This window comes from Brachycentrus maculatus, unplaced genomic scaffold (assembly GCF_059751285.1).
Source record: "Brachycentrus maculatus isolate JH-2025_06_01 unplaced genomic scaffold, ASM5975128v1 h1tg000157l, whole genome shotgun sequence".
NCBI lineage: Eukaryota > Metazoa > Arthropoda > Insecta > Trichoptera > Brachycentridae > Brachycentrus > Brachycentrus maculatus.
In genome coordinates this window covers 2,183,337-2,199,496 of record NW_028280910.1, presented here as the reverse complement: position 1 = coordinate 2,199,496, position 16,160 = coordinate 2,183,337, and the positions used below count along the sequence as shown (strand labels likewise).

Here is a 16,160-nt window from a genome sequence, read left to right as displayed (position 1 = left end):
TTAGTCATTTCTATTTAATACAATCTTATAATTTATGTATTAATTTTATATCAAACACAGATTTTTTGAGTCTACTAAGTTGTATTTTATTAACAAAAACACATAAAAAATTATATTGTGACAATTGTTTCGCCTTGTTAGGGCATTATCAAACGAATGTCTTTCGTTTGATAATGCCCTAACAAGGCGAAACAATTGTCACAATATAATTTTTTATGTGTTTTTGTTAATAAAATACAACTTAGTTGACTCAAAAATTCTGTGTTTGATTTAAAATTAGTACATAAATTAAAATGGAGTTCTACAAATTAAACGCCAAATCAATAAATAACAATCTTATAATTTTAGTTGCCCTGAGCTTCTCTGAAAAAGACACTGAGCTCTTGTGCTTGGAGAGGGACTTTTTTCTTATTTTTTTTATTTCTTTTTTTGATAGTAACATGTTATACATTTGAAAAACATATTACCAGGGAACATTTATTTTTATGCGGTACGAGGGAGTTATCTTTTTTAGTTTTCTATTGTAAAGTCTGTATATGTTAATTTCTTGATTAATGTTTTACTTAGTAAATACCACAATTCTTAAAATCTACTGTGACACGTGTTTCGATACGTTCCACATCATTTTCAAACACCGTATGAAATACGGTGTTTGAAAATTATGCGGAATGCATCGAAACACGTGTCATAGTAGATTTAAAAAAATAGTGGTACTTCTCAGTAAAACATGAATTAAGAATGGATAGATTTTGCCACAAAGTGACTGCAGAATCAATTAATCTGTATATGTTCAATAAGTTTTATTTTTAAAGTGTTTGTGACTTTTATATTTTTAATTTCTTAAGGGAGGCTGTTGAATTTTTTTATTCCTAAGTATATGTAATTTTGTCGGTACTGTTTAGTGTTGCATTTGGATATTTTAAAATTATTTTTATATCTTTGGGATATATTTGTTTCTGATTTTGAGTGATTGTTCTCTTAACTAACTAACTAACCATCACGCCGCTTTCCGCAGGGGTAGGCAGAGAGAATAGAGCGCCACACCACTCTGTCCTTGCAAACATTCTTCGCCTCTTCCACGTTCATGCATCTCCTCATACATACCCGCCGATTGTTACGACTCCTAACCTGACCACTTTCAAGTATTTGGCATACCTGATCGTGCCATGTTTTTCTCGGTCTTCCTCTGCTTCTTTTCCCGCTAACATTCGTCTCATAAATTTGTTTTACAGTTCTTTCCTCACTCATTCGTTCTACATGTCCAAACCATCTCAACACACCTTTCTTAATTTTATCGATAATGCTTATCTCAGCTTTGCATTCCTTCCTTATTTCACTATTCGTACATCTATCATACATCATTTTGTCGCACATTCTTCTGAGAGATCGCATTTCGACTGCATTCAGTCTACTTTCATCCTTCTTTTGCCAACTCCATGTTTCACTTCCATACATTAGAGTTGGAACCAGGACTCCGTTGTTCTCTTTAAGAGTGTTTATAAATATTTTAAATGTTAAAAACAATATGGTAAGCCATTTTTTCATCTTCTTTGTGTGCCACGTCAGGTCTCCTCTAGTCCACTATTACTCGGGTGTAGTTGTCCTTGACTCGGGCAGCTCTTAAGGCTGTAGAGGAAGCCAAGGGAATGATGTGTGACAGGGTGACTTAAGGCGACCAAAGCTGCAGCTAGGGAGACAACACGGATGAAGAAGAAGAAGAAAATATTTAATACTTTGTACACAAGTTGGCAGTCACACCAGTCTGATGGTGTCGGTTATGTTGAAACCCGGTTGCTGGTCAAATAAAATTCATGTGGAAAAAATTACATAGTTGTTATTTTACTCTACTGTATAATATCAAAAATATCATTTGTCAGTTTTGATTTTATTTTCATTGCCGCATTGCATTGACAAAAATTTGGACACACTCAAATTATCATAATTAAAATTATCATAATTGAATAATAAGTGGACGTATCGATAGTCCGGTTTTGACTTCCGAAATAACGTATAATGTACCCGGCTACCGTACCCGTCACACGTCACAATCTTTATTCCTGTACCTGTCCTTCGAACTAATTATGCGCGGAGTTCACTTATGTTTCGTATGGCTAGAGAGTACAACTCATGTTTTAGCCAAGTTGACATTTTCAATTGCAGAAAATCTGTTTTGAAAAGTCGAATGGTGAGCATATTGTCCTGTCAGGATCTTTAAAAACTATGCTTCTCTGCATTGTATGTATGTTCCTACTGGAATCAACATCCATCTTACACACATTTTCTCTCATAAATACGTGTTTATTAGCTAGATCTACACTAAATATTTTGTACTAATTTTTATGTTTCTGTGGTTAACTATAATTGGCTTGTTTAATGTATTCATATTTTCGTTGTTTTGTTTTACATATCGCTCACTCCTTTCAAGAACGTCATAATAAAAAATTTGATTTTTCAGGAGAACGTTTTAAAAGTTTAAAAATATAATAAAATTTATTAAAAATAAATATCAAGCCACTTATTGAACTTTTTACTGTGCAACAGATCTTTTTAGGTTAAACCTGAAGTTTTTTCTCCATTTAAAAAATAACTAGTTTGTTTTTAAAAAAAAAAAAGCAATACCTTTTCTTCAAAATGCAAAAACAACACTTTCTGCCCTGTAGCGGGTAAATATCAAGTTAAAAATATACCTCTTTTGCCGGGATATAGTACATTTTCTGGGCATTCCAAAAACATACACAACTGAAAATTGTAAATTTTTTATTTATGACGTTCTTGAAAGGAGTGAGCGATATGTTTCTGTAGTTAACCTAAATAAGAAAATAAAATAATTTAGTGAATGCTTCAACTAGAAGCTAGTCACAACAGTAAAATTAGTCGGATTATTTGTGTTTGATTGATGAAACCCGGTTGCTGGTCAAATAATTTTAATTTATATTATAGTCTAAAAAAGGTCTAAAAAACCACATTCAATAATTTTTATTGAATATGGTTTTTTAGACCGGAATTCTGAAAATTGGTGTGGCAGTCAATGTGTTAAGGACATTTTATAAAAATGAAACACTTGAATATACCACTTTAATGGGTTTTATTTTTATGTATGACTAGTTTAGAAAACGATAGATGTTTTGTTTTTGTGTTAAGGACACAATACACACTTGTGGACGAAGGCTATCAGGTCAGCTGCTCGACCACTCCCGTCGCAGACCACCACTGGGACGGGAGGATTGTCCGTGACGTACTCCAGCACGGCTCGGATGGTATGGGTTCCACCTTCTATCACCAGACAGACCACAGGGGTTGAGGAATGTGTATCTAGAACAAAACGACAGGAAAATTAAAAAAAACCTCTTATTATTAATTAAACATCTGAAAGGGTAAATGATCAAGAGTTAATTTTATGAAAATACTAAAATAGTTTGTATTCTTGATTTTTTTCTCTTTTTTTGTGTGTATTGAGGTTAACCCTTACTGGTCCAATGTCGAATCTCATTCCACATCGGTTTTTCCCTCTTAGGTCCCATGTCGGATGTAATTCGACATTTTTTTCGTCATTAGTAATATTTATTAAAATTCCAAGCTTACATTTTTATCACTCGTATCTATTACAACAGTATGTGAAGCAGAGGACAAAAGATTTTTTTTCCAAATGGAATGTAACTGTCTACTTAGATTTTTTTTTAATTTTGGGGGACCGGAAAGGGTTAAAATGGTTAAATACAATAAAAAATTTATGCAAAAAGAACTCCACCGACAGGAAACACGAGGTGGCTTGGTGGGTCTCTGCAATTTAAAAAAAAATATGTTTAACATTTGTTATGCGAGTGTTTTTGCCTAGAATTTTCAGTCATGAATTACATGATATTATATAATAAAAAAAAACCCTTACCGCACCCAATGGTGCATAGGGCACTGCATTATATAAACAGAGTGTTATCTTGATCGTTAGCACACGAAGGAAAGGTGATCAGCCCTCCGCTTCAGGTACCAGTCCAGGGTGATATTAAATAAATATTAGAGTGAAAAAATCACTTATATTTATTTGACCCCCCTGGGAATCGAACCCAGGACCTCCAGAACGGTAGCCGAGCGTGCTGACCATTACACTACGGAGGCGGAAAAATATATACATGATATTATAGTAATTTTAAACGTAAAGAGTAAATCCACTCACGAGTAGGCATAGGCTATAAAACTTAAAAAGTTGAAGCCTGAGTAGGGACATGATAAGCGGTGTTGCATAAGCCGTAGCTAGATTTCAGAGTCACTTGAACGTTAGGTAAAATAAATAAATCGTTATTTAAATAAATGTTTACAATTTATGCTAATAAAAAAAGAAAAAAAACACACATAAAGAATATGGAAGTCGGGGCATTAACGGGGCTTACGACCCGGAGGATGGAAAGGATCTTCTGTCGTGACATACAATCCTAGCTTCCTTCACATCCATGCATTTAGTCATACATGCCCTCCGATTACGCAGACTTTTGATAACATCAGATCTTAGGTTCTGATTGATCTGATCGTGCCAAGTCTTTTTCGGCCCTCCTCATTCTGTTCTGTTCACATTTGCCAAATATACTTTCTTAGTCATTCTTTCATTATCCATTCACTCCACATGTCCATACCTTAAAAAACTTTTCTTAATCTTTTCAATTATTTCATTAATTGATTCGGCAGTCACTTTGTGGTAAAATCTATCCATTTTTAATTAATTTATAACTTAGTAAGTACCACTTTTTCTTAAAAATCTACTGTGACACGTGTTTTGATGCATTTCGCATAATTTTCAAACACCGTGTACGGTATACGGTGTTTGAAAATGATGCGGAATGCATCGAAACACGTGTCACAGTAGATTTTAAGAAAAACTGGTATTTACTAAGTAAAACATTAATTAAAAATGGATACTTTTCAATTATCCCTAGTTCAGCCATACATTCCTTTCTAATATCTTTCGTTTTTAATTCTGTCATACAATGACTTTCCACACATTCCTCTGAAAGAACGCATTTCAACGGCATTCAATCTGATTTCATTCTTCCTTTGCCAATTCCATGTTTCGCTTCCATACATCAGTGTTGGTACCAGCACTCAACTTATGCGTTATTTTTAATTTTCGCCATCTCAACATGGATGAATAAGGATATGGAAGCCTGGGTATTTACGGGGCTTACGACCTGTCATGGACTGGTTTGAGTGTTTACTTACATGGATGTAGTTTTTGCGCGGCAATGAATTTCTCCAACTTTCTCCTCAGAACTATCTCGGCTCCGTACCTCCCTCCGGTCCCGTTGTCTACGAGCAGGAAGTAGGCGTGTCGGTTGTTGAGCACGGCATATTTGGACCTGATGATGGAACGGAAAACTCACAATTATGCGATACACTGAAAACCTCAAAACAACATTTTCAGTGTGTCCAAATACTTGTTCACAAAATATGGGTCATCTCCAATTAGGAGTTAGTTTTATTAATATTATTTTTTGACATCTTAATATAGATGAAAAAGAATATGGAATTCTGGGCATTTACGGGGCTGACGAACGTCATAGGATGGTTTAAGTGATCACTTTAGACAAGTGTAACATTCACCAATTCTACCCATTATCGACAACCACACTACTCAAATTCTTGGAAGTTTTATATATATGAACCAATATTGAAACATTGTTCTTGAATCACTAGAACTTTACCAGAGACATCTATTGGTGAGATGAAAAGAAGCTTTTATTGAGCAGAAACTCTTATATTAGTGATTGTTACACGTGTGTAAAGTAATCACTTAAACCAGCCTATGACGGTCGTCAGCCCCGTACATGCCCAGACTTACATATTCTTCTTCATCTTTGATGAGATGTCAACAAATAAAATAAAATTCATGGGGAATAAATTACATAGTTGTTTTTTTATTGTATAAAATGCAGTTCCTTAAGAAATGTCAGTACAAAACTTATATATTATATAATAATTGAAAACGCGGAGGATGAAACTGAGAAACTATAATAGTGTGAAACTGAATAAACCAACAGGGATGGAAAATTTCACCCTCGATTGCGTAATTATGCTGACAGTTTACTTTCAGTGGCGTGAATCACGCTCGGGTTATTTTCAGTATAATTTATGACTCTGATACTAGCCGTGGTTACCAATTGTTTTAAACTTTTTTCGTCAATCGAACAGGATATAATAACATAACATTTTTTGTGTATAATAATAGGTATTAATAAACAAAAATATTAATACCTTTTGATATACAAAAATTATTTGATTTCATCCATTCCACTATTTTATATATACAATATATATATATATATATATATATATATATATATATATATATATATATATATATATATATATATATATATATATATATATATATATATATATATATATATATATATATATATATATTTACATCTTGTTACAGTAAACAAAACATTTATATTTAAATTCTTTCAGATTTTTTTAATTTTTCATACGTTCAGGCATCTCATCATACATTTTCAAACCCTTATCATCTTACATTCAACAATTTTGTGACTTGTTTTTTTTTCAAAAATTGACAGTCTTATTTTATCCTTATTTCTATCCTTTATCCTTATTTTCTGACTACCGAATCAATTAGTAGAAAAAAATCGAATAATAATTTAATGAAAGAAAAAATAGTGAATATTTCTGAGTCTCGCCGCCCGTTTTCACGAATTGCAGCAAGAAGTTTAAAGCTTTTTTTAAAAGGGTTTTTGTGGTAGAATTTTGCCGTGAAAGTTTGTAGCAAGTAAGCTCGCAATGATTGGAAGTGCGGGGAGCGGCGTCCGGGGATATTCACACTCGACCGACTGGGAGCAAACTTAGTTCTTAAAGAAACTCAACTTGTGCAGAGGCCTTATAACTTGAAAAGGATATCACGAACGGCGTTTTTAAGTCTAGGGCTCTAGGGGGATAAATAACAACAACATATTGCGATGTTTTCCAAACCGTGTGACCTTTTTTTGGGATGTAATCGTCTAAAACTCTGTTTCTCTTCACGGAAAATGGTATATTAACCAATAAAGAATCTCTTTACGGCTTTTCTCAACTTGTAACTGAAAAATGTACTAGGAATACAGAACTGAGTATATTTTTTATACCACAAATGCCTTACAAACGAGAACAAATACTTCTCTTTTTACTAACAAAATATTTGAAAGATTTAAATAGAATACAAAACTACGAAAGTAAAAGAGATAAATACATTATTCGGAAACTGAAAGAAACAGCGTAAAAATTAAAAACATATATTCTTCTTCTTCTTCTTCTTGGTGTAGGCCTTGTTTTTAAGAATGATAAGCATTTTGCGATGTCGATTCTCACCTGCCAATGCATGTCTTCGGTGGTCTGCCCGGAAGATCTATATATATATATATATATATATATATATATATATATATATATATATATATATATATATATATATATATATATATATATATATATATATATATATATATATGTAATAAAATAACTAGGTACCTACCTATACATTTTATTAAGTACCTACAAATAGTACCTACATAAAACAGTTCTACCAACAGATGTCGCATGCGTCACTCAGAAGAAAACAAAAGACTTCCGATAATATTATTAACTGTCAGAATCAGATAGATAGATAGATAGATAGATATAAAAATTATTATAAAGATAAATTAAGAATAAACTTTAATTACAAAGCAACACATTGTTTATTTTATTATTATACACCCACTTTACATATTATTTACACTTAATTTTCAAAAGGAAAATATTACCACGTTATAAAACGACAATTTTGTTAATCAAAAATAAAGAAACAAAATAAAAATAAAAATGGATACTGCTCCTCAAACATTACAAAACTTACTAGAAAAATTAATACAAAATGCTCAGGTAAGCAAACATCAAAATTTAAAAGATATTTCAGAGAAGTTCATCATTGAAAAATTTACAAGCAAAAATCCTAATGCAAACCAGTGGATGGATATTTTTGAAAAAGAATGTATACGTTTTGAGGTGACAACGGATGAGAAAAAAATTGAAATATTAAGATTGTTTATGGATAAAAGTTGTGAAGATTGGTACAGTTCGATGATGATAAAATTTTCCATGAACTCAGAATGGATAGTATGGAAAAACAACTTTTGTAAAACATTTACAAACAAGGGATGGAACCATGTAATGTTTGCATTATCTTTTAAATATAACGACGGTTCCTTGTTAGACTATGCCATAAGGAAGGAAAAACTTTTGTTGGAGATGAGAAGAACGATCGACATGGGTACCTTAGTAGATCTTATTGTGGCTGGTTTACCAGAATTTATAATTAATAAGATTGATAGAGAAAAATTAGAAGATACAGTCGATTTATTCAATGAAGTAAAAAAACACGAAAACATTGTAAATAAAAAAAGGTTTTCGGATCAAAGAAGATATGGAAATCTAAGAACTAGTGGTAAAATTAAAGATAAAAGTCCATGTAAGATTTGTGAAAAATTAAATAAGGGAACTCGATATCACCCTGAAGTAACGTGCTGGTTTAGAACAAAGGAGGATGATAAGTTTAATAATAAAAATACTATCAGACATGTAAACAATTCAGTTATAGAAGCTAAGTTAAACGAAACCGATCAAAAAAACGAATAGTAACATCATTAATAAATGTCAAACTATTACTAAATGATCAAATTGAAATATTTGGAATTTACGATTCAGGTTCAAATGTTTCTCTAATAAATTCTAAGTTATTAAAACTAAAAGGAAAAGGAAACAATATGAATGAAGCAGATTTAGTAACAATTAATGGTGTTAAAAAGACAAACGGTTTGACGACTTTGAAAATAAAAATATTTGAATTGGAAAAAAACGTTGATGTATATATTATTGATGAAGAAAATTTCAAATATGATTTTTTGATAGGATTAGATATGATAAAAAAATTTAAACTAATCCAAAATGAAGACTTAAAAATAACACAAAGACAATGCTTGAAAAATGAAAATAAAAAGAAAGTAGAAAAAATTTCTACAAAATATAAAATTAAAAATAGTGAATTTAAAAATACAGAAAATAACAACAGCAAGGAATGCAAAATAAATTATAATGAACATGTAAAAGAAGAAGATTTTGAAATAAAAATAAATCATTTAAATCAATTTCAAAAATCTAAAATAAATGAACTGATTTGTAAATATAAATCCGTTTTTGCAAAAGACAAATATGATATCGGCACTGTTAGTGGATACGAAGCGAGGGTAGACTTACTAGTAGACAAATATTGCAGTAAGAGGCCTTACAGATGTACTGTAGAAGATAAAAAGGAGATAGAAAAACAAATTGCAAAATTACTGGATAATAAGCTAATAGAAGAATCCTACAGTCCATTTGCTGCACCTGTTACATTGGCATTTAAAAAAGAGGAAAACAAAAAATCCAGACTGTGTATAGATTTCAGAGACTTGAATAAAATAGTAGTGCCTCAAGCTCAACCATTTCCTTTAATTGAAGACCTAATGATAAAGACCAGGAATTGCAAATTTTTTTCAACACTAGATATAAACTCAGCGTTTTGGTCTATTCCTTTACGAATCGAAGACAGAAAAAAGACGGGATTTGTTACACAAGAAGGACATTTCCAATGGACTTGCCTACCATTTGGATTGAAGACCTCACCAGCAATTTTTCAAAGGATACTAGGTAACATATTAAGAAAGTATAAACTTACTGATTTCACCGTTAATTACATAGATGATATTCTTATATTTTCTAAAACTTTTGCTGAGCACATTAAACATCTAACACAGTTGCTGGAAGCGATCGAAACGGAAGGTTTCAGGTTAAAATTTACAAAATGCGCATTTGCGTCAGACTTGGTAAAATATCTAGGTCATATAATTCAAAATAATTCAATAAAACCAGTAAAGGATAATTTGATTTCAATAAAGAATTTTCCTGTTCCAAAAACGATAAAAAATGTAAGACAATTTCTGGGGAAAATAAACTTTTACCATGAATACATACCAAAGAGTGCAATAATACTAGATCCATTGCATAACTTACTAAGGAAAAATCAAAAATTTATTTGGTGTGATAAATGCCAAAAAGCATTTGAAATAACAAAAAGCATGCTTTGCTCACAGCCCGTTCTAGAAATTTTTGATCAGGATTTACCAATCAACATTTATACCGATGCTTCTTTAGAAGGTGTTGGGGCCATTTTGAAACAAAAGCAGCCCGATGGTAGAGAAAAACCAGTGGCATACTTTTCAAAAAAACTAAATGAAGCCCAGAAGAAAAAAAAAGCAATATATTTAGAATGTTTAGCAATTAAGGAAGCAGTAAGATACTGGCAATACTGGTTAATAGGTAAATCATTTACGGTTTATTCAGATCACAAACCTTTGGAAAATATGAATCTGAAATCTAGGACCGATGAAGAGTTAGGTGATTTAACATATTATTTATCGCAATATGAATTTGAAATAAAATATAATCCAGGAAAGAAGAATTTAGAAGCAGATTGTCTAAGCAGGAATCCAGTATTAGAATCGAGTGAAAATGCAGATGAACAATTAAAAGTTGTAAATTTGGTTAAATTAGAAGATATTTTAAGAGATCAGAATAAAAATGAAAGAATTCAACAGAAAAAAACAAATGGATTGAAAAAAACAATGTCTATTTTAAAAAGGTCAAGAAAAAAGAAAAAATAATTCTTTCAGAACCGTTTAGCATCGAAATCATAAAAGACATACATGAAAACCTATGCCATATTGGAATTGGACAAATGCAAAAGACTATTAGTCCACATTACACAGCCAAAAATTTGACGAAAAACATAAAAACAATTTGTAGAAATTGTGAAATTTGTATTAAAAATAAATCAAGAGGACAAAAGAAATTTGGATTTATGTCTCATCTAGGCCCGGCCACAAAGCCTTTTGAAATAATATCTTTAGACACAATTGGAGGTTTAGGAGGTTCAAGATCAACAAAAAAATATCTACATCTCTTAGTGGATCACTTTACAAGATACGCATTTATTTTAACCTCGAAAACTCAGAATGCAAATGATTTTATAAAACTAGTCATGAAAATAACAGAAACCGAGGATATTGGTATGCTTCTCACCGACCAATACCCAGGAATAAACTCGAAAGAATTCAAGGAATTCTTAAATGACAAGCAGATCCCAATAATCTTCACTGCAGTAAATGCACCATTCTCAAATGGCCTAAATGAAAGGCTGAATCAAACATTGGTGAACAAAATCAGATGCAAAATAAATGAAAAAGGGAAAAGAAGAGCATGGACCACAATAGCTCAAGAATGTGTTAATAAATATAATAATACTAATCACTCAGTCACTGACTTTTCCCCAAGTTATCTTTTATATGGTACAGATGTAAATATTTTACCCAACGAATTAAAACAAGGAAAATCTAATAATGACTGGATTAGAGACAGGAAAATAGCGCTTGAAAATACAATAAAATCACATAATTACAATAAAACATTATTTGACAAAAATAGAATAGGCTGCGAATTCAACGTAGGAGACATGGTGTATGTGGAAAATGGAAACAAGCTAAACAGAAAAAAATTGGATGAACTAAAAATTGGACCTTATAAAATTATTGAAAAAATTTCTAACTCAATATACAGAATTGATACAGGTCACAAAAAAATAAAATCAAACCTTTATCATATCACTAAACTTATACCAGTCCCTTCACTACAAGAAGTTGATCCGGAGGACGAGTGAAAATTTTACTATGAATTTTCATCCCCAAGGGGGGAGATGTAATAAAATAACTAGGTACCTACCTATACATTTTATTAAGTACCTACAAATAGTACCTACATAAAACAGTTCTACCAACAGATGTCGCATGCGTCACTCAGAAGAAAACAAAAGACTTCCGATAATATTATTAACTGTCAGAATCAGATAGATAGATAGATAGATAGATATAAAAATTATTATAAAGATAAATTAAGAATAAACTTTAATTACAAAGCAACACATTGTTTATTTTATTATTATACACCCACTTTACATATTATTTACACTTAATTTTCAAAAGGAAAATATTACCACGTTATATATATATATATATATATATATATATATATATATATATATATATATATATATATATATATATATATATATATATATATATATATATATATATATATATATATATATATATATATATATATATATATATATATATATATATATATATATATATATATATATAAATATATATATAAATATATATATATATATATATATATATATATATATATATATATATATATGTATATATGTACATATATATATATATTTATATATTTATATATATATATATATATATATATATATATATATATATATATATATATATATATATATATACACATATATATATATATATATATATATACATATATATATATATATATATATATATATATATATATATATATATATATATATATATATATATATATATATATATATATATATATATATATATATATATATATAAATATATACATATACATATACATACATGGTTTATCTTGCAGATCTTATTGTTTATTCATTGTAGATGTCATATATGAACATTAGAGGCTTGCACACTTCACACCCCAAGGTTTAGAATAAAGATAAAATAAAAATAAAAGGTACAAGATATATAGGTGCATAGGGGTTGAATTACCGAGACAGTTTGACCTACGGCTGTGGGAATATCGCCAAGAAGGAGTTTGACCTACGGCCGTGGGAATATTGCTACGAAGGAGTCTGACCTACAGCTGTGAGAACATCTCGCTATACTTGCCTCGGCGACGCGATGGAGTGGTAGGGGACGTCCTTGTTGTGGCCCAGCAGCTCGTGGTTGTTCTCGACGATCCCCCACGGAGCGACGCCTATGCTGACCACGCGGCCCGCCCGCTGGGAGCGCTCCAGCAGCAGGGCGTCGCCCACCTGGCGCGTCACACCTGAGGAAGAGACGAATATCAAGATGACATTTTTAGACATATTGATGAAGAATATGGCTATGACAGCGCGCCGCGCAGGTTTGCCAACTTTACGACTAAAGCTCTTGCTACTCTTTAGAATAAAATATTTGGGCAGGTATTCACACTGACGCGACGGCATATGTAATACCAATATGAATATATTTTTTTTAACTTCCAACTTTTTATTAAATACAATATATTATCGATAGAATTATCTGGTCAAATTATAAGCTAAAATGATACAACGGAAGGATATTTTCTGGCGTTTCTCATCTGTGTGATTATAATCCAGGATTCGGACCTCACATACAAATAACAGTTTCTGCTCAATAAAAAAGCTTCTTCATCTCACCAATAGATGTCTCTAGTGAAAATTCTAGTGATTCAATTACAATCATTAAAAATTGGATCGTACATATAAAACTTCCAAGAATTTGAGTAGTGTGGTTGTCAATCATGGGTAAAATCGGTGAATGTTACACGTGTGTAAAGTGATCACATGAAACCAGCCTATGGCGGTCGTCAGCCAAGTCAAAAATGTTGTAAACAAGTATTTGGACACACTAAAAATGTTGTAAACAAGTATTTGGACACACTAAAAATGTTTTAAACAAGTATTTGGACACACTAAAAATGTTGTAAACAAGTATTTGGACACACTAAAAATGTAGTAAACAAGTATTTGGACACACTAAAAATGTTGTAAACAAGTATTTGGACACACTAAAAATGTTGTAAACAAGTATTTGGACACAATCTAAATAATTGTGAATCAAAATTATCGATCGTTTCCTCTTTTCTATCACGGAAGATGCTAATAATTTTCTCGGTTTATATTATGGCTAAGTACTCATTAAGACGCAACCGGTATAAACCGGGAGCCCGACCAAAATTAATATCTTCCGACAAAGTACATATTTCCTGTACTGCCCCAAGGCAGGAAGAGGGTAGGTTTCAGTAATTTGTTTCAGCCGGCTTTTTCAGGCAGTAGCCTGAAAGTAGAATAACCGAAGGTAATGAATTAAATTTAGGTGCCTCGTTCGACAAAAAATATGAACTTGTTTGCGTTAGAAATGAAATTTTGAAACCATTTAAAAATATTGTTCATGAAAGAATCTTTCTGATGGTTATAATTATCTACAAGATTTCAGATGGAAATATGTGGTTTTTTGACATCTCAAGAAGAAGAATATAGAAATCTGATCATTGACGGGGCTTACGACGGGGTACTTCTTAAAGAAGATTTCTTTCATCTCACCAACTTCCAAGAATTTGAGCAGTGTGGTTGTCAATCATGGGTAGAATTGGTGAATGTTACACGTGTTTAAAGTGATCACTTAAAGCAGCCCACGACGGTCGTAAGCCCCGTAGGTATAAGCCCAGACTTCCATATACTTCTTCATATAAAAAATACTATTATACCATTACTTATACAAAACATTAAACCTTGAATGTAAGTCCCTCTTCAAGCACAAGAGCTCAGTCTCTTTTTTGGAGAGGCAAAGCGAATCTTAAACTATACGTTTACCATATGTATAAATATTTAGAAATTGTATTAAGTTGTACTTAAAAATGTTACTATATTAAATAAATAAATTTAAAAAATCTACATTGAGATGTCAACAATATAATATGAAAAATAACTCCTTTAATTGGAGGTAATCCAGATTTGTGAACAAGTATTTGGACACACTCAAAACGATGTAAAATAACAAAATGGCCTACTAAATTACTCATGACTATGTTTAACTCTTACCACTCTGTAGGCCAGACATTCTGGCCCGTATGATTCTAGTAGGCAGCTCCGTGGGCCACAATGTCTGGCCCGGCGCAGGTATAACTTTAATCACTGATTTCTCTATCACCCAAGTATATTCTACCAAAAAATATTTCAGATAAATACAGTTAATCTTAATTAACATGGTCATACGAATTGCCAGACAGAGTGTCCCAAAATTAGGGAACCAAAATATTTATTTAAATGGTAGAAAAACGTCGCATTTTTTTGATCAGAGTAGCTGATCAGTTATGAGAAAAAATGGTCAGAGTGGAAAGCGTTAATGGCCCACCAGTGTTGGTGCCGCCGGTGAAGATCCAGGCGCCGGTGGTCTTGGCGGCCTTCAGCAAGCCTTTCCTCAGCACCTTCTTCAGCTTGGGCTGCAGCTCAAAGTTGGCCTTCCCGCCTTGCACCGTGATGAGCAGCTTGGGCAGCTCCAGCCCCCACTCGCGCGTCAGCAGCTGGACTATCAGCTCGGGCCTGGTGTCGTACGCGAGCCGGACGTACTGCGAAAACAACAAAAAAAAACAACCGTTAAAAACATCTTGACCATTTTGTACAATCTTTTTATTCTTATTCATCGATGTTGAGTAAACTCTTAGGCGGACAAATCTAGATTTAAACCCCCACACCCATTAAAGTAACAACTAACATACGAAAGGGATCTGACAACACTCATCAACACTATCAATATGGATATCCCGTTCAATAATGGGCAGAATGGAGAACGTAACTTGAGTGTATAAATTGATCACTTAAGCTAGCTTGATGCCAGGTTGTAAGCCCTGGAAGGCCTAGACTTACATCATCTTTCGTATAAAAACGATAGATGCTTCCTTCATCTTGCAGTTTAAAAAAACGCGCGACATGAATGATAGGCAAAATGGTGAACGTTACACAAATGTATAAATTTATCACTAAAAACAGCTAAATGTCAGATTGTAAGCCCTGGAAGGTTTAGACTTCCATCGTCTTTCGTATAAAAACGATAGATGCTTCCTTCATCTTGCAGTTTAAAAAAACGCGCGACATGAATGATAGGCAAAATGGTGAACGTTACACAAATGTATAAATTTATCACTAAAAACAGCTAAATGTCAGATTATAAATGCTCAGACTTCCATCGTCTTTCGTATGAAACGAAAGATGTTTCATTTTAGTTGATAGTTCAGTTATACCAAATATAATATGGTATACAAAATATAATGTAAATTATCATCGAGAAAACAATGGAACTAGGCTAATATTCGTGCACGTTTTTAAAACGAGGCATTAAGTACGATGTTTTTATAGGACATTAATATTCAGTGCCTTCGCTGTAGACATTATTAAACATCTTCCTTTA

The 16,160-nt window shown here is 32.0% G+C and overlaps 1 protein-coding gene across 1 annotated transcript in view; it reads right to left on the bottom strand.

The window, feature by feature from the left end:
* The window catches only part of LOC148308594 (transient receptor potential cation channel trpm-like), a 255,119-nt gene that overhangs the window by 51,941 nt on the left and 187,018 nt on the right, over positions 1-16,160 (bottom strand). Inside the window, exons 5-8 of the mRNA XM_088261536.1 lie at positions 15,108-15,321; positions 12,858-13,017; positions 5,209-5,345; positions 3,156-3,312 (exon numbers count right to left, since the gene is read on the bottom strand). Of these exons, the coding sequence (XP_088117662.1) occupies positions 3,156-3,312; positions 5,209-5,345; positions 12,858-13,017; positions 15,108-15,321 (668 nt within the window). The remainder of the gene's footprint in view (positions 1-3,155; positions 3,313-5,208; positions 5,346-12,857; positions 13,018-15,107; positions 15,322-16,160) is intronic.